The sequence below is a fragment of the Canis lupus genome, chromosome 8 (assembly GCF_048164855.1).
Source record: "Canis lupus baileyi chromosome 8, mCanLup2.hap1, whole genome shotgun sequence".
Classification (NCBI taxonomy): domain Eukaryota; kingdom Metazoa; phylum Chordata; class Mammalia; order Carnivora; family Canidae; genus Canis; species Canis lupus.
In genome coordinates this window covers 46,081,662-46,105,247 of record NC_132845.1, presented here as the reverse complement: position 1 = coordinate 46,105,247, position 23,586 = coordinate 46,081,662, and the positions used below count along the sequence as shown (strand labels likewise).

Sequence of the window (23,586 nt, the reverse complement as noted above, 5' to 3'; positions counted from 1 at the left end):
TCAAGTTTCTACATTATGCCGTGTTCACAGCGTAGCTCCCATCCGTCCCACGACAACGCTATTACAATATCACTGACTGTATTTTTTTATGCTCTGCTTTTTATTGCTGTGACTTCCTCATTGCTTCACTGGAGGCCTGTGTCTTCCTCATCCTCCTCCCCTCAGGCAAGCCAGGTCTTTACGTACACCCTGAGCCAGGCCATCTGGGTTTTGCAATGTAACGGCAAGTGGACGTGAGGCCTTGTGGCAGCGTGGTGGGTTAAGCTCACCAGCTTCTCTTTTGTGGAGGGCAGCACCCCCCACCCCCTCCACCAGTTTGTGCAGACAGACGTCTGCTTGTAGGGAGAACAGCAGGACTGACCCGCTGCACTTCCCAGGAAGAGGCATGATGTGATACACTGTGTGTGTCTGTCGTGGAGGGGGAGGCTCAGATTCATACGGCAAACATCGAGGCAACTGCGAACGGCAGTCAGGAAGGTTCCCAGGGGGCCATCAGCCGCAGCCCCACAGTGCCAGCTTTATGGCTGCTTACTTCTTAATCACTTCAAGTGGTAAAACCCCCAGATTTACTAGCTGTTAACTTGACTCAAAAATGAATCACACCTTAACAAATCAAAATGTCAAGATGGCTTTTCCCCGAGCTGCTTATTTATCAGAGCAGTGAACACAGGGGCCGCCAACGGTGTCGAAGCCTTTTATGCCTCCGACAAGGCACTAGCCAGAACAGAGGGATGGTGGATGGCATAGCTGTCACCAGGGTGGTCACCATTCTCTTAAGACGTGCTCTATAGAGCCCTGGTTTATTGCCGTAAGACGTCTGGGGCAGGGCGTATGGGGTAGCCGACGAGAGGCTGAAATTGTAGCCAGGAGACTGAAGTGCCTTCGTTTTGGAAATGGATCTGGGTCAAGCCACATACCTTTTATTTGTGCTGAGAAACAAACAGAAACAAAAAAAATCACCAACTTCTGATACCACCTGTTGGCAGGGTCTAGCTGAGCAGAGACAACTGAGCACATCTTCCCCTTGCTTGCTGCTGCTAAAACCTCTTGTACCCCTTTCCCCTCACCCACGGCGCTGGGGACCCAGAAAGGCTCAGTGATATTTTCTTTTGTTGCCAGGTGCCCAGATTCTCCCTGTCATTTCAAGGGGCTCCTTCCCCATTCGAGGCGGCGGCCACTTTGAGAGCCAGTCTGACATGTCAGAGGGCCAGGAAGGCTCTGGAAAGAACTTAGAAGTGCCTGTGGCCAGAGAGCCTGTTGGCCAGCTCTTGCTTCATCCCTGCGAGGCAGTTCTTGATGAACCAGCTTCAGTGGAGGTGCCAAGAGGCTTTCTGGGCACGGGTCAAACACATATGGACTGCCAAATACTTGCAAACACAGACCAGCCAGAGATCATGGGACAAGGGCACAGGCGGAGAGGCCTCCCTGAGATCTTCTCCAGCAGATAAAATTCTTGGCTCTCCCTGAGTATGTGTCAAAAACAGCCTGTGAAATGTGTATCAGAGGCCATACGATTTTTCACGCCATCTGACTGACTTCACGCCTAGAACTTTATGCTGTGGATGGCACTGTGGACGGATCTCCAGAGTGAGTGATACGAGGTCCAAAGCACTGGTGTGTGTACCAGGGAGCTGGAGACTCGAAAGGCCCAGCAGTGGGGGAAAGGCCAAATGAATTCGAATACGTGTAGGTGGTGAAATCCTCTGCTGTGGCTAAACATGCTGGTGTGAGAGAAGATTAACTGTGGAAGAAAATACTCAAGACAGTAAATGAGAAAAGATTAGAAAAAGCACATCCCACATATTCCTATTGTAAAGAAAGAGAAAGAAAAAGAAAGAAAGAAAGAAAGAAAGAAAGAAAGAAAGAAAGAAAGAAAGAAAGAAAGAAAGAAAGAAAAAAGAAAAGAAAAGAAAAGAAAAAAGAAAAGAAAAAGTTCCAGCTCTGCCTCCCTCCTTGTGCAGAGCTGAGCAAACAGATTGCAAGGATCAAAGCTAAAGTCTTGGGAGAACTAGGTGGTTTTATTACATGAGTTTTAGTTTTAGTTTTTGTGCTTTTCTGAATTTTGTCAAGATTCCTATGATGATTGTTATTTTGTACCAGAAATAGAAGGGAGGATGAAGGCAGGGACGCGAGCTGGAGAGGCTCAAGCTCCCGGGTCCCTGGGGCACCCCTGGGATCAGATCTGTACTGGCCTCCAACATCCTCTCCCCTGGGCTCCCCAAGAACCTCCCCAGAGCTGGGCCCCCGCGCAGCACTCCTGAAGCAGGCTGGCCTGCGCCGAGGGCCAGCCACATCTCCTGCTTTCCAGGAGCAAGGGTGTAACGGGGGCAGGCTGGGGTCTTCCTGCTGCCCTCTGGCCCCATTCTGCCAGTTATTCTGGGAGGATGAACTCATGAGTAACTCTCTGGCATTTGTCAAGCACAGAAATACCACAAAAAGGTCAGCCTTCTATTTTAGGCTCCCTGATAGAGGGAGCACTGGGCTGGGAGTCAGAGCCCCAAGTCTGGGTTTAGGCTCTGCCCGAATGGCTTTGTGGCTTTGGACAAGCCTCCTCTGCTGTACGAGCCTCCATGTCTCGATGTGAAAAACAGGAACAGTTGGTGAGGATCTCTAGCCTTCAATGGCCAAGAGCTTTCTTTTTTACTTACAAATCTCCATCTGGTCTGAACCCTAGGACCCTTTGGGGGAAGTAGGCCAAGGAAAAATGTACCTTGAGCACACTCTGTACACCCCCTTCTCTCTGGATAGAACGCCCACTAAAGCGTTCCCCGCCAGAACCAGGCTGCAGTGCGGGTCAGGGTCCAGAGCTGGCTGCTGCGGCCCAAGGGCTCACAAAACGTGTTTTGCTTCACTCATACCAAGGTTCTGGTTCGTTTGTCTTCTGGGTCCCCACGGACACATTGGGAGGTTTTATGTACAAATCTGGATTTCTGGCTTCTTAAAACAGATCTGGTATTACTGGGCCCCATTCCCCCCGTGGCAGCAACTGGAGGGAAGGAGGGAGCGGATTCCTTCCCCTCCCCACCCTGCTTTGCCTCGTGCTCCCAGGTGTTTTTGCCGGCTTGTCTCCACTTATGCTTAGATACTCGGACAAGTCCCCAGACTCAGGGAAGTTCCCAACCCCAGAGATCTCCTCAAACCCTACCCCCTAGAATCACTGGTGGGGCATTCTGAGATGGGGGCGCCTGCCCCGCAGCAGCCCAGGTGGGTCCTCAGACCTCAGAGCGACAAGAACCCCTTGCTCTTGGCCTCAGCCGGGCTGTTCCGTTGGTTTGGAATTCTCTTTTCCTCTTTTTCTATCTCCGTAAATCCCTTCCCCATTCTTTAAGGCTCGTGCAGCTCAGGGTCAGCTTGGGCCAAGAGTTTCCGCAACCAGCAGGGTTACTTCTCTGTACTCCTGCAGCCTGCCCTGTCAGCTGTAGAGGAGTTGGCCTCCCCATGTAGGGCGTAAGAAACTCCACTGCCAAGATGTTTTGGTGGTGTGTACAACAGCTTTCCTTAGTTTAACAGCTAACACCTGGGATCGTCTGGGGTTGAGAGGGCTTTGGACAGTACCCATTTTCCCCTTGGTCTAGTTACAGGCCCTGGCAGCTAGGCATGGCCAATGTGGCTAAATTGTGGAGAAGGACATAGAAATGAAAGCAGCATGCTGGATTTCCAGGAAGGTGTCTCTTAAAAGGAAAGGGGGCATACCTTCCTCTGCTGTGCTTCCTGAAACATGGATGTGATGGCTGGAGCTCCAGCAGCTATCTTGGACCACAAGGATGAGTCCCATAGTAGGGGCAGCAGAGCATGGAGCGGGTAGAGGCTTGGGTCTGGTGCTTTGTGGAGCACCTGACCTTCATCCAGGCTTCCCTACTTGAGAGGGAAATGAGTGTCTCTCTGGGGTTTTTCTTTACTATGTAGTTGAACCTGATCTTCACTGACAGTTGCAAAAATGCTTTGTTAAAGCAGGAATGTGAGCTGGGCTCTGTGGAGACAGAGACTGGCAGGTCTCCAGAGGTGGTTAGGGAAAGCTGCCCTGCTCTTTCTGCGGGAATTTTGGGAGTGGCAGAGTGTGGGGAAAGAAGGAAAGGGACAATAGAGATGGGAGAGGAGGCCTTCCTCATACCCCCCCCCACCCCCCGCCCAATCTTTAGGAAATGTGCCTTCAACTCTTTCCTTATATGGTGCAAGTGGACTTTTTAGGTGGAAACATGGGAAGGGACTGAGTTTCCATCTGCGTTCCTACCAGGCCATGCAGAGATTATGCACAAGGGCCAAGACCTGAAAACGGGTGTGTGTGTGTGTGTGGGGGGGCGGCGGTGGGAGGGTGTTGGTGGCTGCAGGACTATGAGAGACCAGAGGGTGGGAAGGCTTACACGTGTGTGGCTGAGGGGGTTTGAGCCAAAGGCTTCCTAAATCTCTGAGGGGTAGGGAGGCCCTAGCTGACCTCTGTGTGCTGCCCAGAGCCTGTGCTGTGTGGCACTCTAATTCCTCCAAGGACATGGGTTACATGCAACCACTTCTGGTTAAAAATAGGGGCAGCCCGGGTGGCTCAGCGGTTTAGCGCCGCCTTCATCCCAGGGCCTGATCCTGGAGACCCAGGATCGAGTCCCACGTCAGGCTCCCTGCATGGAGCCTGCTGCTCCCTCTGCCTGTGTCTCTGACTCTCTCTCTCTCTCTCTGTCTCTCATGAATAAATAAATAAAATCTTAAAAAAAAAAAACAGAAGATATGAAAGCTAGCTGAACATTTGGGAATTCCATGGGGACCCTGCAGAGGGTCGAAGTGGAGAGAGCCCACTGGGCCTACTGCTCACCAGAGGGACTCTGCACACTCTTAAAGGGCACAATTCTCGCCCTGCAGCCTCATCCCCTACAGATGCTCTTACATATGACCTGCTTCCAGGAAGGATTTGAGGTGGCTTAGATTTTAAATCCCAAACCCACGTGCTACAGTACTGAGTACTGACAACACTGAAACATAAACGGAATGACGAGAGTCCAACAATGAAATATGGGTGGAAACTGAAAAATCACAGCAGAACAGCCTCCACAATGGGAAGCTGACATCACCATTTGGCTCTGTGCTTCCTGGGAGCCAAGACCCCAGGGAAAACTGTCCCGGGTGACCTCGCTCCCATGACACATTGGCTCACATGCATAGTTCCTGTCCCTACACCCTCTTGGACAACACAGCTGCCTGCCTGGGGATGGTGCCCCATTCTGGAAACATAATGCCATCTCACTGAACTCTTCAAACGTTTTTTTCTGAGCAGTGAAACTCTCATTTACACATGAGCTAAAAATGGAACTGTCCGGCTGCAGGGTGCCCTACCAGGGGTGGGCTTGCCTGCTTGCCCGTATACCTCTGCAGATCCGACCTCTGAAAATCACAGAGACGGCAAGCAGGTACCTGGAAGGCTGAGGCCTATGAGCTGCAGACTCGGGCACCCCAGGGCTGGACCAGTAAGGTCGGTGAATGAGGAGGGACCCACATGAAGGATAGGCATCTGCTTTCCCTTATTTGGTTAGGACGTGGGCACTGAGAAACACTTCCCTTCTGTCAGTACAATAAACATGGCACATGGACATTCAGCGTCTGTGTCGGGGGACGGAAGGCACTGGTCACACGCCTGGAAGAGGCAGGAAAGCACAGCCTCCCGCCCACGCACCCCACCCCCCACCCCCCCGGCCTTGCCTGACTACTGCTGTCTCCGAGCAAGAGTCTTCATGAGGCCACTGTTTCCTGTCCTGCAAGAGAAGCTGGATATCCGGATTTTATGTAAAAATTCCTGATTTTTAAAATCGTTGACAACTTAATTCCTATTCTATTTTCTAAACAAGAAGCAGGCCACCCCAGGCCAGGCAGGCCAAACCCAATGCATCTCTGGGCTGCGTGGGCCACGAGCGCCTGGCCTCTGCTCTGGGCTGAGACCAAGGTGTCAGCATCCTGGCCTCGTGGCCAAGGACATCTGAAATGGGTGACTCTGAGCCGTTTCAGTCTCCTGTGGCTGTGCTTCTGGGAAGCTCAGTTTTTAAGAGCCCTTTTAGGAAAAAGCTAAGACTGTAAAGCCAGAGCTGTCCATCTTAGCAAAAACCAACATTCATTCGTGCTCGTTCCCCACTGAAAAGCACAGAATGAAGCCCGCTGAGGGCTGCTGATTCAGGAGAGGCAACCCAGGCATTTTTGACCTTCCCCAGTGCAAGTGAGGGCTATGGGGTGAGGATGCCCTGCCTGAGCTTGCCTTGTGTTGGCAAATTCACAGCACCCGCTGCAGCTCAGGTTTTCACGATGCAGCGTTCGTGCTTTCTCCTTTGTGCTGCTGGGAAACAGTCAGAAATCAATATGCCTTGTGACCTCATGCACAGAACACAAGACAGCAAGTGTACCGCGGCCTATCTCCCTTCGATGGCTCCTTCCCCGACGCTGCCCTTTGTCCTCCCACTGCAGTCAGCCAGGTTCTGGGTGGGACTGAGTTTGGAGCCTCAGCCTGGGGGGTGGGCTCTGGGCAGACTGCAGCCTATGGGATCTACAGGCCACACTACATGGACTTGGGAGGCTGGCTCTGAAGCCTGCCCCCCACAAGAGGACAGTGATGCCCAAGAGCAGTGGGGGCCGGGCGCCACGGAGTTGGCGGCCACACCAGAAATGCCCTCAAATTACCCTCAACTCTTCAAAGAACATGTGCATGGGAGGACGAGGAGGCAAGGTACAGATTCAAGCCTCACAAGAGTGTACCCACGATGGGCGAAGCCAGGCCTGAGTGCTCACTCGGGCCTCCTCCAAGCAATTCACACAAAAATGAAAGAATCTACCAACATAGGAATACGGTTCAGAACCCTATAGGCCAGCAGGACCCCTGGGAGGTCCCCCACAGTTCCTTCCCCTACTGCTATGACTCTGAGGTTTGGGTGAAGGTAGAAGGCTCTGGAACCTGCACAGAGACCCTTCCAGTTTCCCTTTCTGGTGAGACACACGTGATGTCCTGTTTCAGGGGGATATGCACAAAACTCTGGGCCTTGGGAGCTGTCTATGGGCTTCCCCCTCAAGTGGCAATTGGAAGTGATTTCTGATTTTCTTCATGTGCACTTCCTATCTGGTCTAGGAGGCAAATCAGGTGCTTGGGAAACGGGGTGTTTCTAATATCTCCCTTGGCAGAGCCTGGGCAACCTCACCACAGATGACCCCTAGATCACTGACTGGCTGCACCTCGAAATGCTTAAAGGCTTTTATTTCTGGTTGCTTTTAAAGGGATAACATGTCCAACATACAAAAATAGCTGGGAACTTGCAGAATCTCTTAGCCTATAGCTCTTTATCCATGGACAAATCCTCTTGGATTTTAAGGACTATACTTGAAAACCTGCAGGAGAGAAAAAATGGGTCTTTCAGTATCTTGCTTCCTTTTTGCGCCATCTCTGTCCTGTCCCAGCTTTGCCCCTCCAAGTTTCTGCTCCTGGGTGGGGCCTGCCTGAGTGGGCTGCCACCCGCGGGAGAGCCAAGGCCTCTGTGTCCACGTGGCCGCCGGGGTACATCTAGGCGGCGGGAACACCAACACCTTGCTGTGCTGGCACCCTTGTGCTGCCCTGGATGTGGGGGTCACAGGTGGACTAGGTCTCTCAGAGGATCTCTTAGGGTGGCATTACCTCACTCTGCATTTTTAAAACTGAAGCCTGCCAGGACTTGGGTGTAATTCCCGAGGGCCCTGCCTCGCCCAGCCCCTGCCCTTCCTGGTGGCATTACCGTCTATACATTAGTAAGCACAGAACTCCACAACAGTCTCTCAGGGAAGGCACTAGAAAGCTCAGCAGTGGCCATCTCGGCTGCCTCTCTACTGAGGCAGGACACAGGGCTGAAAGAGCAGTGAGAGGGAGGCGGGTTAGAGAGGGGTTACCGACCCCTGACTCCTGCAGTCCCAGCATCAAAGGGGGTGGAACCTGGGATGGTCGGCCACAGCCTCACTTGCAAAGGACACTCCCTGAGGCTCTCGCCAGCCCTTGATCACATGGTCCTTTCTGGCAAGTTTCTCATCTCACCAGCCCTACTCTGTGCTCTCAGGACACACTGATGGGTACACTAATCTTGTGTGTTCTACAAAGTGGTGGTGTGCAAAGGGGCCAGGGAATCAGTTCTGATCTTCTGCAGGAGGCATGTGCCCTAGGTGCACACTTAACAGGCTCCCGAAGCCAAGCTGTAGACCTGTGTCCCGGACTCAGGCTCTACAGTGTGGGGCGGTTAATTTCTGCACCTAGGCCGCATCACTGAATTCTCTCTTACTGTGTGTTCCGATTAGGGTCAGGCCAGACCAAGAGATGATGACATCCTATTGCACGTCATAAAAAGACCTGGAGATACTATCTGGAACCACATGAGTCAGATAGAATCAGGGAGCATGTGTGGAGCCATACAAAGATTGCGATGGGGGCAGCCCGGGTGGCTCAGCGATTTAGCACTGCCTTCAGTCTAGGGCTTGGTCCTAGAGACCCGGAATCGAGTTCTGCGTTGGGCTCCCTGCATGGAACCTGCTTCTCCCTCTGCCTGTGTCTCTGCTTCTCTCTCTTTCTGTGTCTCTCGTAAATAAATAAATAAAATCTTAAAATAAAAAAAAAAAAAAAAAAAAGATTGCGATGGGTGCTGGCCCAGAGCAAGTTTCAAAAGCCACAGCTGAGGTCCTCAAACAGACAGGACTTTGTCACCTTCTATCATGTCAGACCGTGGGACATGGGCAATCAAGTGGTTGTATGCATGGCTCTGTCATCTATAAGGGGGAGCCGTGAGAAGGGCACAGGCCCTTTGCCTGGGCAAAGGGGACAGGGTTTGTGAAGAAAGCGCCAGGGATCCGGCCACCCCACATGGGCATGTGACCACAAGGGAACCATTCACCCTGCAAACCGGCATGTGCTCACGTGTCAAGGGGGTGACCAATGGCACACCTCCCAGGGCAGGGAGGCCCGAGGGAGTTGGTTTAGCTCAAGAGTCCAGTCAGCACTAGCTGTCTGGGTTATTTACCTGGCATGTGTGGTACCTACAGCTTGGGTCCAATGAGGCAAGAACTGGGGGTTTTCATGTGTACGTGTCTTTACGCATGTGGGTATGTGGGAGAAGAAATGGCTCAGCTCTCTGGAGAAACCGCACAATGCAAAGCAAGATTCTTCCTCATATGAGTGGTTATGGCTGAAGGCCTTAGGAGTTAATAGAGCCAGATATCAAAGTTTAAGGGATTCATGTGCAAACAGTATACGAGGGGTGCCTGGGTGGCTCAGTCAGTTAAGTGTCCAACCCTTGATTTCAGAGTCATGAGTTCAAGTCTGGCCGTGAACTCCACGCTGGATGGGGAGCCTACTTAAAAATCAAACCAAACCACAGTATGTGAGAAGGTGGTGTTCTTGTTACTTGTTACGCCTGGCTCAAGGCATGCATGAATGGGTTCTGTCTCTGTTGGTTTCTTGGCTGGGGGGGAGGGTTGTGAACGCATTAGGTGGAGCCGAATGAAATCGTCCTTAAAGACGTGGGATAAACTCATGGAGGAAGGGGAGGCGACAGCCGGCTGGGCATCCCAACAGGTGGCTCTTCCTTGGTCTCCCTTTCTCTGTCCCCGTTGCCTCCTGTGTGTCTGTGTGTACCTCCGTGTGTCTGTGTGGGCTGTATACAAACACACATGCACTCCCCTCTCCAGTTTACTTATTTTTTTAAATTTTCCCCCCTCTCCAGTTTAGATTCGTCTTTCCATTTCCAGAAGGCAACTGCTTCAACAAAATGCTTGGAAATGATCTTGGCACTGAAGGAGATGTATGTCTTCTTGATGGAAACCCCCCGATAAGGGGGCTTGCAAGGCCTCAGAGGGGCTTCTTGGATGGGCCCTGTATGCTCTGCTTTCCCTTTGTGTTTCCTTGCAAATGCTAAGTTAATGTGTTCGACGCTGAAATCACCCGGCTGTTCTGCGTTTGTAGTTTTCACTTATTATGTTTTTTTAGTATTATTAATATTTCATCATAAAAGTATTGATTTCCTTTAACTAAGAGACTCTAAAGTTTGCTGCATCCTTAAGCATGATTTTATTATGTCTTGGGGCCAAATGTTTTTTCCAACCCCCTCAAAGGTATGCTTTTCCTTTTATATAATGTGTGTCAAGAAGAAAAAAGGAATTGATTCACACAATTCTGCTTTACAGGCAATTTTTAAGGAATGTATCTAAGAAGGTAGACTGGATAGACCTTTGCTAAATGTGACCACAGCGTCTCTCTGTTAAGCCTTTTTATCTTTTAGAGGTTAGAACCAAAGCACAAAATTTATATTAAAATATGCAACAGTTCCAAAAAATATGTATATACATATATGATACTGTTCTAAGAGAAGCCAATATGGGACAATCGAAACAATTTCAGACATGACCTCAAAGCTTTTTAAAAACTCTCCATGAGCACCCCATCAAAGTCTCGGTTTTCACCATTTTCCGTCTTTCTCTCTTTAAAAGCCAAGAGAAAGTAAGAAGACACACTGCTAGGTTGGGGTTGCCTCAAAGAGGCTCTGCTACCCTCCCAACCCGAAGCACCGGGATCAGAGGCTGGCCACAGAGATAGGTAAAGGGCGTCCGGTTTTATAGAACCTGTCCTGGCCCCGGGCAGTAACTGGCAAACCAAACGAAGCGCTCTGAAATGTTTAAATATTGAACATCCTTTTTCTCCTTCCTCCACATTTATTATTAACTCGGACCCGCATCACTGTGTACGTTGACCGTTGACTTCATTTCTTCCCAAGAATCCATGACCCGATGGACAATGCTAGGGGCTGCTGAGTGGGGGCGGGGGCTGCGATTTGGGTTTTTTTCCTTTCATACCCTCGCTGGAAATCCTTTACGGTCAGCTTGTTTTTAGAGCCATGAATTCCTGGAAACGTCTCAGCCTTTCAATGACCCCTGGCGCCCGAATGCAGATGATTAGTGCCCCAAATATTGACAGACTGGACTTTTTTCCCCTTCTCAACAAGGGAGCAGTGTCAGCGCGAGGCAGCACGGAGGATGCTGTGGCCACCGGACAAGTAAGGTTGTGCAAACATCATTCAGACAGGCGCTCTATTGTTTGGGACCGTGGTTCTGTTGGCTTTGCCCAGGTAGAAACAATGCCCGTTGTGCCAACATCAGAAGTGCCCGGTTTTTTGGTTTGGTTTCATTTTGAAAAGTAAATCTGTCTATGGATACCAGATGTCCTCTGCTTGGTTCTGACACACAGGGAGGAGGCTGGTGGTGACCCGGCTCTGACATACGAAGTGCATCAGATGTCAGCAGCCTGGGCCAGCTGCCAGCAAACTCAGAGCCGGGCCTGGCGTCATTCCTCATGAAGAGGAACCTTCGGGTTTGGAAATAGAAACCTAAAAATCTTTCCAGAAGACAAGGCAGCACCGTTTCTTGGGAACAAGTCAGGGGGGCTAGTGTGGGCCATCCATTATGCCCAGGCAGAGCGCGGCTGCCCTGTCAGAAGGAAGCTCCTCCGGACCCGCCAGCAGGGCAAGCTGGCTGTACGCATTCGCTTTTCCTGGGCTTTTATCTGTTCAAGTGAAATTGTCCCAAATGACCGGCCTACAGCTTCCACTTTCTTTTAAAAGACGGTACTACATTTGAGATCGATGTTTTCCCCTGAAATGCTGGCTAAATTTATCCTTCCCTGCATCCTGCTCTCCGGTCTCTGCGCTAAGCTGGCGAGCAGCGCTGGCCTGGCCTTGCTGAGTGAAGCGCCTGTCTTGCAACACTTGCTCCTCGCTGGGAGGACCCGAGCACCTAGCCCCTGCCTGTCCTTTTGTTCACCACAAGCACCAAAACCCCAGTTCTCTTAAAGATGCCTCCTCTGTCTCATTCTCTGAGGTCCCCGTGAAGTAAGCCCCAGCTGCTGGGGCTCTTTACCTGGCCTCAGCTCCCATCACCTACCCTGAAAAGCCATCAGGTTGGCTGGCTCTGAACGGCTCCTGAGAACCCCCTCCCTGGCCGGCCCCTGCCCCCCAGAGTGGCTGAGTGCTCATTATTCGACTGCCTTTCGAAGTAGCGGGATGATGTAGCGGCTGTGGGCTTTGCAAACTGGACTAAACCAGAGAACTTACTTCTGCCTCCTGGTCTTGCTTGGCAAGCTGCCCTGTGAGTGAAATTTCACTGATTGATTTAATGCCTGATGCCCAGAAAGCCCAGTATTTCTGAAATCTTTATTCGTATATGCGGTTGTAAGAGAACATGCCCTAAACAGACACTTTGAGCTACGGCTTCTATTTTGCTGTTAACCTGTGGACTCTCTTTTTGGCAGGAATAAGAGGCAAAATAAAATGAGGCTGGGTAGAAAGCATGCACGTGCCCATGCCGGCAGGCACGTGCACACATGCCGTGGGGAGGAGTTCTGCCTTGAAGCACTGGAGAGCCCCACTGAACGAAAGTGGGGGTACAGGTGTGGCCATCCCCCTGGACGTCCCCCACCCTACTCTGCTTCCTGGAAAGCAGCCTGGCAAGGTTCTATCAAGAGCTTTAGATATGGCATTCTTGTTGACCTTAAGAAATAGTTTCCAAAAGAATAACTGGAAACATGGAAAAAGATTCCTGTGTAAGGATATTCATCATAGGTGATGCAGAGTGCAGCAGAAACAACGTTAAGCAGCCAATGTAAGTGGCTTGGCTAAGTAAATTTCGGCTGAACTTCAGACTGTTAAGAGCTGAACGGTGTCTCCCCAAAATTCTAATGCTGAAGTAACCCCCTAGTACCTCAGAATATACCTTTATTTGGAAACAAGGTCATTCTGCAGATGTAAGGAGCTGAGATGAGGTCATCAGGGGTGGGCCCTAATCCAGGGTCAGTGGTGTCCTTATATAAAGGGGAAAGGTGGGCCCATGGCATGCAAAGGGGGAGCTCCATCTGAAGATGAAGGCATAGATCGGAGTGATGCTTGTACAAGCCAAGGAACCCCAAGACTGCCAGCAAAGTACCAGACCCTAGTAGAGAGAGGTATGGCTTCTCCCGGCCTCCTTCAGAAAGAACCAACCTTCCAACACCACGGCTTCTAGATTCGAGAGACAATACATTCTTGTCTAGGCCACTACTTCTCCAGCACTTTGTGACGGCAGGTGGGAGAGGCAATACTCAGACCACGGACTGCTAGGCAGCCATTGGTAATGAAGTGTAGGAAGAGGTATTTTGCAGCACGGGGACGTGCTTCTGACGTGACAGCAATGTTGGGATAAGCAAAACCCCACAGCCCAGCAGCTCTGAGCTGCACGTGTGCACAGAAAGGTGCATCCGAGGATGTCCAACTCCGTGCTAGCCTGGGACAGTGAAAACCTAGAAACGATCAAATGCCCAGCCAAAGACACCCCATGCACCCATGCTATGGAATACTGTACCACCACGAAATGGAAGGAGTGAAATCTGTACCTGTTCACATAAAGATTTTTACTCACAGTGGTGAAAATTAAGCTGCAGAAATGTGTTTGGAATTAGAATTCTGTTTAGGTTTAAAGAGTCGGAGGAGTAACCCAAAGCATAAGACAATTACAGATTCAGGACTCCTTCTTCTAAACCCTGAGGCTAGACGTGTTTTAGAAATTAGAGTCTTTAAGGCTTTAAAGGCCATGTGGCTGACACACATACTAAGTCACACCCTCAGCCTATCTCTGACAGCTAAAACCCCAAATATTGCATTTCTGCAGGAAAAACACATGCATACATTCACAATAAATGGCATCTGCGACTCTTATAAACACCTTACAAATAGGTCAAGGCAGTTTCTGCCACCAAGTGAGTTATGAAAAATCCTTTGGTTTTCAGCGCTGTCTGGATTTCAGAATTGCAGAGAATGGGCTGTGGTCCCATCCTGTCTGCTGCTTATGGGCACAGATAGAAAGCAACGGCATGCAGAAGGATCTGGAAGGAGAGAAGCCAAACTGTGGGGTGTCTGGGGAGGGGTGGGAGTAGGAAAGAGTACTCAAAGGGGACTTAAGTCCCATTTCGAAAGCTTTTTTTTTTTTTTTTTTAACTTTTCTAAAAGAAGAATCAACTCATGTATTTCTTGGACAGCTAAAAATTAGGGAAAAAAGAAGACACAGATGAAAAGAAAGCAGAAATATTAACAATGCTTTTCTCTGCTGTGGGAGGATTGTGGTGATGCTTTCCTTCTTGCACTTTTACAGTTTCTATTGATAAGTTTCTACATTCGGGTAAGAGTGCACACAGATGAACAGAGCAAGCCCGTGGTGACGGCGGGACAGCTGACTGCTGACCGGTCCCGTCCCTCCCTGTCATCGGCAGCTCATCCCCCAGGGCCTTGATGACCTTGCAGGCCGGCTCCCAGACTCGCTGCCACCGCTACCCCCGGGGCTGCTCCTGCTCTGAGACTCAGCGTGCCTCCGTCACCATGAGATATGGCCTCTTCCCGGGGTGCTGCTCACACACTGGCCACTTTGATTCATCATCTCTCTTACTCTCTCTGTCCTTTATTCTTCTGGCCTCATTGGCCTTTGATTGCTTTTCGGGAGTTTATCATATTGAACTTTTATCCCTTTCCAGGAAACCCTATTCTTTTTTTCTCTTCCCTTTCACAATTAATAAATAATCGTGAGAGCACTTATTTGGACAGAAGCACATCCTGCCTTCTAAACAGAACAGCTGGAGTGTTTCTTTGGGGCTCCTCTGGGCCTGTGAAGGGCACATCACCTGTCGCAGAGAAAGAGCATTTCAGTCTGTCACCGTGCTGCAGGGACGGGGGTGGGATGGGGTGGGTTTGGGGTGGTGGGATCAGTGCTGTTCTCCTTAGGTGAGCGGCTCCCGACTCTCCAGGACCTCTGTGCTTTCCCAGCCATCCTCTAAGGAGGGGCCAGCCGGGGCAGGTGCTGGCTGGAGGTACTGAGCGCTGGGGTAGGGACAGGGAAACAGAGGTTCAGTGTAAGAGAATGTGGGCTTTGGGGGCAGACAGATGGGTTAAAATCCCAGCCTGCTGCTGCTGGCCTGTGTTGCCCTGAGCCTCGGTTTCCCTGGGAATAATATGGAGGAAGTCATCCCTGCCTTACGCACTGTTGTGAGGACTTAGCATGGGGACTGATAGGTAGCAACTGGCCGATAAAACAGCAGCAGGCACTGCTAAGTGGTAGCTCCAGCCGCAGCTCTGAGCACTTATTTCCAGACATCCTTCACCAGTTTCTACCAGGCAAAAAGAGGAGCACAAATGACCCTAATCATCTCCAAGAAGTAACGTGGAGCCTTTGGGATCACATTTTTTTTTTTTTTTTTTTTTTTAAGTCACTGGAGTGAGCTGGGCAGAGTGGCTGCCCGCATCACCTACCAGCACCAGGGAGGGACCCCCGGAGCAACAGACAAAAACTAATCTGTTTTTATCTCACATCCACAACACAAATCGTCTGCCACCTCAGAAGTTTTCAACAAATGCTCGAAGCAGTGATTTTAATACCTACTTTCTTTCCCAGAAGCCTCGCTTCTGAGGTCAGACCACAATCAAAAGAGATTTCTGGAAAGGTATGAAATGCAAACTTATCTCATAATTTACAGGAAAGGAAAGGGAACAGGAGACTATTTTACCAGTAAGAACAGAGTCTTCTCTTCAAAGTCAAAAATAAATGGAAAAAAGGCAAATTTTGGGGAAGAGGAAGGGTGCCAGGTAAGTCTGCACTGCATCAAGGTTTCCAGATTATTCCTGTGTTGCGCGTTCCAATTTTTTTCCCCCCACATCTGGACTACTTTAAGGAAAATGCTGCATAAATCGGACTATTTTATGATCAAAATAGGATACAAATGAGATAATCCAGTCTTTAGAAAAAGATGACAGCTTTGTGACAGGCTGACTAGTTTAGAACTGTTTTTAAACATACCACAGCTTTTGGGGCACCTGGGTGGCTCAGTCAGTTAAGCATCTGCCTTCTGCTCAGGTCATGATCCTGGGGTCCTGGCATAGAGCCCCGAATTGAGCTCCCTGTTCAGCAGGTGGCTTGCTTCTCCCTCTGCCTATCTCCCTTCCACTGCTTATGTGCACTTTCTCTCTCTCTCTCAAATAAATAAAATCTTAAACAACAACAACAACAACATACAACAGCTTTCTCAAGATATACTTCACACACTATGTAATCTACACAATTTAAAGGTACAATCCCATGGTTTCTAGTCTATTTACAGAATTATGCATCCATCACTACAGTTAATTTTAGAACACTTTCGACCTCCTTCTAATTAGTGCGATTATAACTTGTAGCAGGGGTTGCAAAAACATTTATCCCCAATCATATGAACGAGGCTGCAAGCTGGCCTTTTAAAAAACTTTCCACTCCAGATTCTGACATTTGTTCTCCTGAGTGTGGTGTAAAACATCTCATTCTTCATGTCAGGCCGGAGTCCATGAACTTCTATTCCAAAAGATTCATCAGAAATACGTCCTGGGGCAAATTCTTCCCTCCAGGCTCTGTTCACATGGGAAGAGACTTGGGTCATTGCTGGGCTGAACCCCTTCCTAGGAAATAGGCCTGGGCTCTGTGCCCCACTTATCTGGTCAGAGCGGAAAGTGACAAAAACGGGGAATTCTGTGCACAAACTGGTGGAGGTTATCACCTGGACAGCAATGTTTTCATTCTTTGGGGATATGGGCAGCCTGCAGGCCCAGGCATCAACAGCTCTCCTGTCAGGGATGGATTCCTGCCCAGCTTTGCTCCTCCACTTCCTCCCAGGCCAACAACCCTTCCTCAGAGATTCTTTCCTGGTCTTCCTGTCCAGGTCAGATCCCTCTATTGCATACTATCCCAGGTCTCAGCTAGTTCCTTCACCGGGTCCCAGGTGAAGTTCCTAGTTCCTAGGACCCTGATCATGGTTCATATCTCTGGAATCCACAGTACCTGGGGGCTCCAAAGAGACTAGTCTGTTCAGCATAAACTCTGAGTCCACAATGAACAATGTCTTACACGTAAAGGGGGTACTGAAGATTTGTTGGTTCCATTTGTCTATCAGTCTTTCTTCTTGTACAATCACCCACCCATCCATCTATCTACCCACCCATTCACCCATCCATCAACCTACCCATCCATCTATCTACTCACTCATCCAATACTTTCCAAGTACCACCTATATATGGCAAACCTCCCAGTGCAGCTCCAGGAGTTGGACATTTAGCAGGAAACAAGACAGTGTCTGCTCTCTTGGAGCTTACAGTTCAATAATGGGAAGGGGAAGGACAGGGATTGGGTGGGCAGAAAGTGGAGAAACAGAAAATGTTGGGAAGAAACCAATGTTATGAAGAGAAGTGAGCAGGGCAGGGGCATCTGGAGTGCCGGGAGTGGGGCAGGGCTGTGGGTTACACATGATGGTCAGGAAGAGCAGAGACAGAGAGTTCTGACAAAAAACCCTAAGGCAGTGAGGACAGAGCCACACAGGTACCTGGGATGAGAGTGCTTGGTGTAGGGGCTGGGAGGCAGGCACACTGGGTCATGTCAAGGCTCAGCTGGGGGCTTCTGTGGCTGCCCTGGAGTTGGCCAGGGAGATAGTGGAAAGACATGAGGTCTTGAGGGTCTAGACTGTGGAATCTTGGGGGCCCCTGTAAGGAATGTGACTTTTATTCTGAGTGAAAGGGAAGCCAGTGACACATTTAAGCAGAAGACACACATGATCTAACTTATACCTGAAAAGGATCTTTTTAGCTACCGTGTTGGGAACAGACTGAAGAGGCTAGGGAGTCAGGGTAGGGGGTTGGTGGAAGTTGGCAGGGTGATGGGGACGATTCTGAAGGCCAAGATCAGGAGTCAGCAAACAACATCCTGCAGGCCAAATCCCAAAAGCCTGCCTGCATCAGGCCTGTTTTTTCCAAGTGACATTTTACTGGATGGGGCCAGGCCTGCTGATTTACATATTATCCAGGGCTGTTTGGCTACAATGGTAGAGTGAGACTATGACAAGGACCACATGGCCAGCAAAGCCTAAAATATTGACTACTGGGCCCTTTAAGAAAAGTGAGCCAATCCCAGCCTAGGAGATGGGGTACAGTGCTGGGAGAGACTGGGATCCTGACTACATTTCCCAGGTGTGCTAAAAGGCAGGGAGAGCTCTGGCCCTGCGGTGGACAAGTGCTCTGATTTCCAGCTGCTCTGTGTGAGAGCTGGTTTTCAGCTACTGCTTCTTTCCAGCTAAGTGTAAGTCATCAGATCCCACGGGCAGCCCAGCCTGGGGCCGGCCTCTGTGAGCGACTATCTTCTTGCTGCCAGCCCAGTGTGTGGTCAGTTTAGATGGAAGCCTTCCTGTCCCAAACTGAAGCCATCAGCAGCTCCCATGGGCTCCTTGATGAAGTCCAAGACAGTCACCCCTGCATGAGAGACTGTTCCCACACGTCTCATCTCTTGCTGCCTCCTGCCCTGCACACCTCAGGCTGCTTGCAGAACCCACACACATACCATGCTTTCCAAAGCCTAGAACCTGCCATCTGCCCAGCATGCCCCCATGTTTAACCCAACCCAACCCATCCATCAAGACCTCCTTCTGGAGCCTTCCTCGCCCTCCAGTTCTGGTTGGGCTGGCCTCCCTGTCCTGGGCTACCACATTACAGCAAGAATCAAACCACGTAGCAATAGTGTGTTGGGTGTGGTCTTCCCCAGGACACCATGAACTCCTGAAAGGTGAGGCCCACCCAGAACCTTCTGCTCTCCAGTTCCTGGCAGAATGTGATGCAGAACCCATGATAGGTGTCCTAGAAGCACATTGAGCACTGGTCTCTCCCGAAATGGGGTCCAGGGCACCAGATATATCTTCCCCCAAACCCTGAACATCCCTAAGGAACAGCTGCTCTGATGGAGGAGAGAGCCTGTCTGACCACACCTCCAGCTCACCAAGCTCTCAATCCATCTCTGGGCTACAGCTGACACAGCTGGTCACAGGGGCGCATCAGATCTCTGGAGAAGGGACCTCAGTCAGTCATGCTGGGCCCTGTGTTGTACAAGGCAATGGTAGGAGCATGGTGAAGATTTGTGGATTAAAGAAATGACAATCAGGCCACAACATTTGACCCCAGTGGTCACCCAGACCCTCTTCTTAAGCCACCTAAGGGAAATTCAGTGAGATCTCTTCATCTCTAACAGTGTTCTCAAGACTGGATGGCCTCTAGAATGAGCCAGGGAACTTCAAAAAACACCGACTACCCTCTCCTCATTCTGATTTAACTAGCCTATTCTGGGCTTTTCAAATGCTCTCAAGGAGATTCTAGAAATGCATAGCCAGAGTGGAGGGCCACAGGCAGGGTTGGGTTGGTTCAGCCCAGGGCCTCAGAATGGGAAAGATCTTGCATGGGCCAGGATTCCTCTGCCCCCAGGAAACTATGAGGACAGGTCCCACAGGATCCTCTGGCTGACGGAAGGGGTCCTAGTTGACTGCCTTTCTGACCACCCAGTTGGCCATCTCACAGTTGACATGGAGCTACTGGACAGGGCCACCTGCTTGCAGGAGCAAGGAGCTGACCCAAAGGCCTCTCCGAGCCGAGCAGACCCTATCGCCTCCAGCAACAGGTGAACGAGGCCACTCTCCAGGCCAAGGCTGGAGGGACACCCCCGGACACTGCCCAGCACACTCGGTCCCTTGACTCCTTGGGGGGTAGCACTGTTGTGCCTTGTTTGGATGGGGTTCTGACCAGGGCTCAGGGATGTGCTTACTCTAAGGAGGATGAAGTGGGGTTGGAAGTCATCCGCACGAGGTGTTTGCTGGAAAAAAGCCATGTGCCAGGGATAGGAGACACCTGCAAAGTGCAGTGTTGGGGCTTCTAGCTGTTTGCAAACTGGAGGTCAGTAACTCAGAAGAGTAATTATCACCCCATGGGCTTGTTAGTTACGGGGTGATGATCCTTCTGGGGGGCCTCTGAGCTGTATCAGTGATAACAGAAGATGGGGAATAAGGGTAAGAACACAGAGAGGGAGGCTGGCAAGAGCATGGGCCAGGTCTAGGCAGAACAGGACACAGGAGTTGCTGACTCGCTGTGTAAGTCTAGGTAAGTTCCTTAACCACCCTGGGCCTCAGGAAACTTCAAATGCAACATGAGCAGAGGTCTGCCTCTCTCCAGGCAGGTTCAGAAGGCGAGATAATGAATCCGTGGAACATGCTTGGTACAGAGCTTGAAGCACAGAAGATGGCCCATCGATGGGAGCAACATCACTGTCACAGTGATGGGGAACCAGGGAGCCTGCCTCTGTGGCAGTGACAGGGAGCCGGCCCTCTCGCTCTGTGCTCAGCTTCCCTACACATGCTGTCCCTGGCCTGGAACACCTTGTCCCCTCCCATCCAGTTGGCTGCACTGAGTCCTCCCACTGTCAGCCCACACCACTTCTGTAGGGAAGCCTCCCTGATCCCTGCTGGAGAAGACCAGGTTCCCCATTATTAGCTAATCATTGGTTGGTACAATTATATGAATAATGTTATTTCTACCAGATTGCAAGCTCCATGTGGCAGGGCCATGAGTGTCTGGTTTGCTCCTAGTTGTCGCCTCAAACCCAAGCCCAGCCCCTGCCACACAACAGATACTGAATATGTGTATGCTAACCCAAAGACTGAATAAAAGGATGAACTCCATGGATTTCCACAGAAGCCCATCTTTGTGGAGCCATGACGACAACAAGCTCACATCAATGAAGAGCTTAACTACATGCCCTAGAACCTCCCAGAAAGTTTCTAAATTCACTTCTGACCAGCAGACCTTAAATCTTCACTGCAGAGGTGTCTGTACTTAGCTGGCACATCAGTATTTCCCACTGCAGGTCAGTGCTTTATTATTATTATTACAATTTTTTTTTTTAAAGTGTTCTGGCTGAGAGCCAGCCCAGGCTGCAAAAAGTAGGAGAAAAAGCTGTTGATACATCACACCTAGTGGGCAGATGTCAACTAGCCTGGAAAGCCTAGACAACCACTTAGTGCCACCTGCCACGCACAGGAATCTCGGGCCTGATTTATCAGTGTGCTCTGGCAAGCGTGCTCAGAAAACCCTTCTCGGCCCAGGAGCGAGGCTGGGCTCAGGAACCACGTATGTGTAAGGGGCTGCGGTTGAGATTACGGTGTCCCAGCTACCAAATATGGCTCCACCAGGGCAAAACTAAGAATTTCCTCAGGACCCCAGGACATGGGACTGGGCAGACTGTGGGGTCTGGGAGGAGTGGGTTTCAGCAGCACCACCGATGACTATGCGACCTGGGGCAAGTTACTTAACCTCTCTGTGCCTGAGACTCCTCAGCTGTTAGGTGGGGATAGTAACAGGGCCTTCCTCCCCAGGCTGTTGTCACCTGGATGGTGGAGATACTTAGCCAGACTGACGAGCTTCAGAAAACGCTCTTTAGTGGTAGGCGAGCCACTAGACATTTCGACCTCATAACAGCTCGAGGGGTAGAGTGCAAAGTACACCAGGGCTTCCCGGAGGTATGGCCTGGCTGGTCACCTCCAGGACCTCAGCTTCCCTCTCCCCATGGCATTATTGAGAGGATGAATGTGGAATGCTCTGCTGACCCTGAGTGGCTACATGAGGATGAGGACGTAAGGGGACAGTGCCATCCTTAGGAACGCATCTGTCACAACCAGGCAACCTGCATCCAAACCCATCACTGACTGCGCTAACCAAGGGTGCACCCACCCTGCCCTGGCTCTCAGCTTCTGACGGCCCCCTCTGGCCCCTGCACTGCTGTCTCCAATCCACTCCCCACCCAATGGCACAAGGATTTCAGACAAACACGGATCAGGCCTGTACTCCCTGGCTTGAAGTCCAGAGGGTTCAGGATGAAATCCACATCTCCCCCTAGCCTGCCACTCCCGCCAGAGCTATCTTCTCTATCTACCTCCCCTTACTCCCCACATTCTAGCAGCATCGGGCCTCTAGGTGGCCCCCTGTCGCCCCAGTAACTTCTGGTACAGTGGACACCCCATTTCTAGGTCTGCTTCTGCCACCCAGGCTGCCAGCTGGACGAGGGCTGGGAACGGAGCTGCAGGAGGTACTCTGTGCGCTTGCCGGAAGAATGCACAATGGTTGAGGTGACGCTGGCTTTGGTGGCTCTCGCAGGGCAGGTGCCCAGAAGTCCCCTTGACTGGCAGAGCCCAAGAGCACCAGCTAGAACACTTGAGAGTGGCCTAGAGGAGCTGGCCAGCTGCCCCATAAGGGGCTAGAGTTCCAGCCACGAGGCTGAAATGTTGGCCTACTACCCCCAAGGTCGACCTGGGCAGGCTGCTGCAGCCCTCTAGGCCCTGACTCCCTTTTCTCCAACATCAGAGACTGATACTTACTGGGGTGTTGTGGGACCCCTTACAGGGGGCTGGCCCAGGGCTAAGCTCCTGACCTTGGGAGGTAGGCTCTATCATACAGAAGAAGAAATGAGGCTCAGGGGCCTTTCAGAACTTTCCCGACAACACACAGTTGTCAATAGGTAGGTGCCGAAAAAGCTAGGTGGGCTAACTCCAGGGCGTGTGCGCCTAACCTCCTCACGGTGAGAGCTCCCTGGCAGGGCGGTAGCATGGTTTAAACAGCATGGTGGCATAGTTCTGGTATACAGCAGATCCCAAATGTTGGTAGCACGTAAGCTGCTTGAGGCTGTGGGTATCCCAGTAGGCACGAAAGGCGCCTCTGCTGACCCAGTGGGGACACAAGTCGGTGCAGGGTGTTTCTGCATCTTCTCTGAGGTGGAGTGAAGAGGTCAGAGAGGGGACAACGAGCAGGCCATGCCTCCACCACATGCAGGCATTGTTTTAGGAGGCCAGAACGCTGCTCTGAGCTGTTGGATGCTTTCCTTGGGCATCAGGCTGGAAATCTGTTTTTGTTTTGTTTTTAAAAAGCATTTTTTCAGAATGCCCAAGATTTTATAAAATGTCAACTATCCCAGAACATTATCCAGGATACTAAGGGTAGGGGTGGGAGGCTCATTCCATCAACATGGACTCTTCCCGCCATTGGACTGACCCCACGATTTAGGAGGACCTGTTCCATCCGGGAGGCTGGCGTGTGCATTGTACCCAGCACCTGAGGCCCAACTGTCAGCCTGTGAAGTCAACATACTCAGAAAGCCACAACAAAGGACTATTTGATCTCAGAAGCTCCAAAGAGCCCTTAAGTCAACTTAGCAAGAAAGGAAAGAACACTGAACAAGAGATAACCTTCTTCTCAGGAAACAGGTAGAAGCATTACAAAGAGCAGGAGTTTGAAACCACGCTCAACCTCTCTGGGACCCTGGGGAGGGCTCTGCATCTCAGTCTTGCTTGCCCCAGTTGCAAGAGTGGGGTTAGTGACACGACAGTTTTTACACACTTCTCTATTTTACATAAAGCAACTTGCTTATTGCCTAGCAAGCACATAGCAGGCATTCAATAAATGGAACTTTCATCCTGCACCTTTACAGAGTCTGTGAAGCTAGAAGCATACCACATACGGTATGCACCTGAATTTTTACCAAACTTGCAACTGTTTTCAGAGGAGTCATTGCAGATCATAGCTCAAACTTCGTATTTCATGCAGTTGAAGCATCTACTGCCCAAATCATGGAGTGATTTCAGGGACTTGAGTTCACGGCAGGCAGCAATGGAAACAAAGTCAAACAATTCATCAGCCCCGATTTGACGGGCTCTGGGATCTCTTTTTG

General features: G+C 50.7%; 1 protein-coding gene across 10 annotated transcripts in view; it reads right to left on the bottom strand.

Annotated features, from left to right (window-relative positions):
- CLEC16A (C-type lectin domain containing 16A) overlaps positions 1-23,586 on the bottom strand; it is a 196,458-nt gene that overhangs the window by 15,433 nt on the left and 157,439 nt on the right. For 2 of the 10 annotated variants that reach the window (XM_072835796.1, XM_072835799.1), the window contains exon 22: positions 7,200-7,347. The exons of 6 other annotated variants lie outside the window; for them this stretch is intronic. In XM_072835796.1, the coding sequence (XP_072691897.1) occupies positions 7,334-7,347 (14 nt within the window). In that variant the 3' untranslated portion in view covers positions 7,200-7,333. Of the gene's footprint in view, positions 1-7,199; positions 7,348-7,727; positions 7,837-23,586 lie in introns of those variants that run through there. 2 more of the 10 variants (XM_072835795.1, XM_072835798.1) reach the window with 2 other exon arrangements.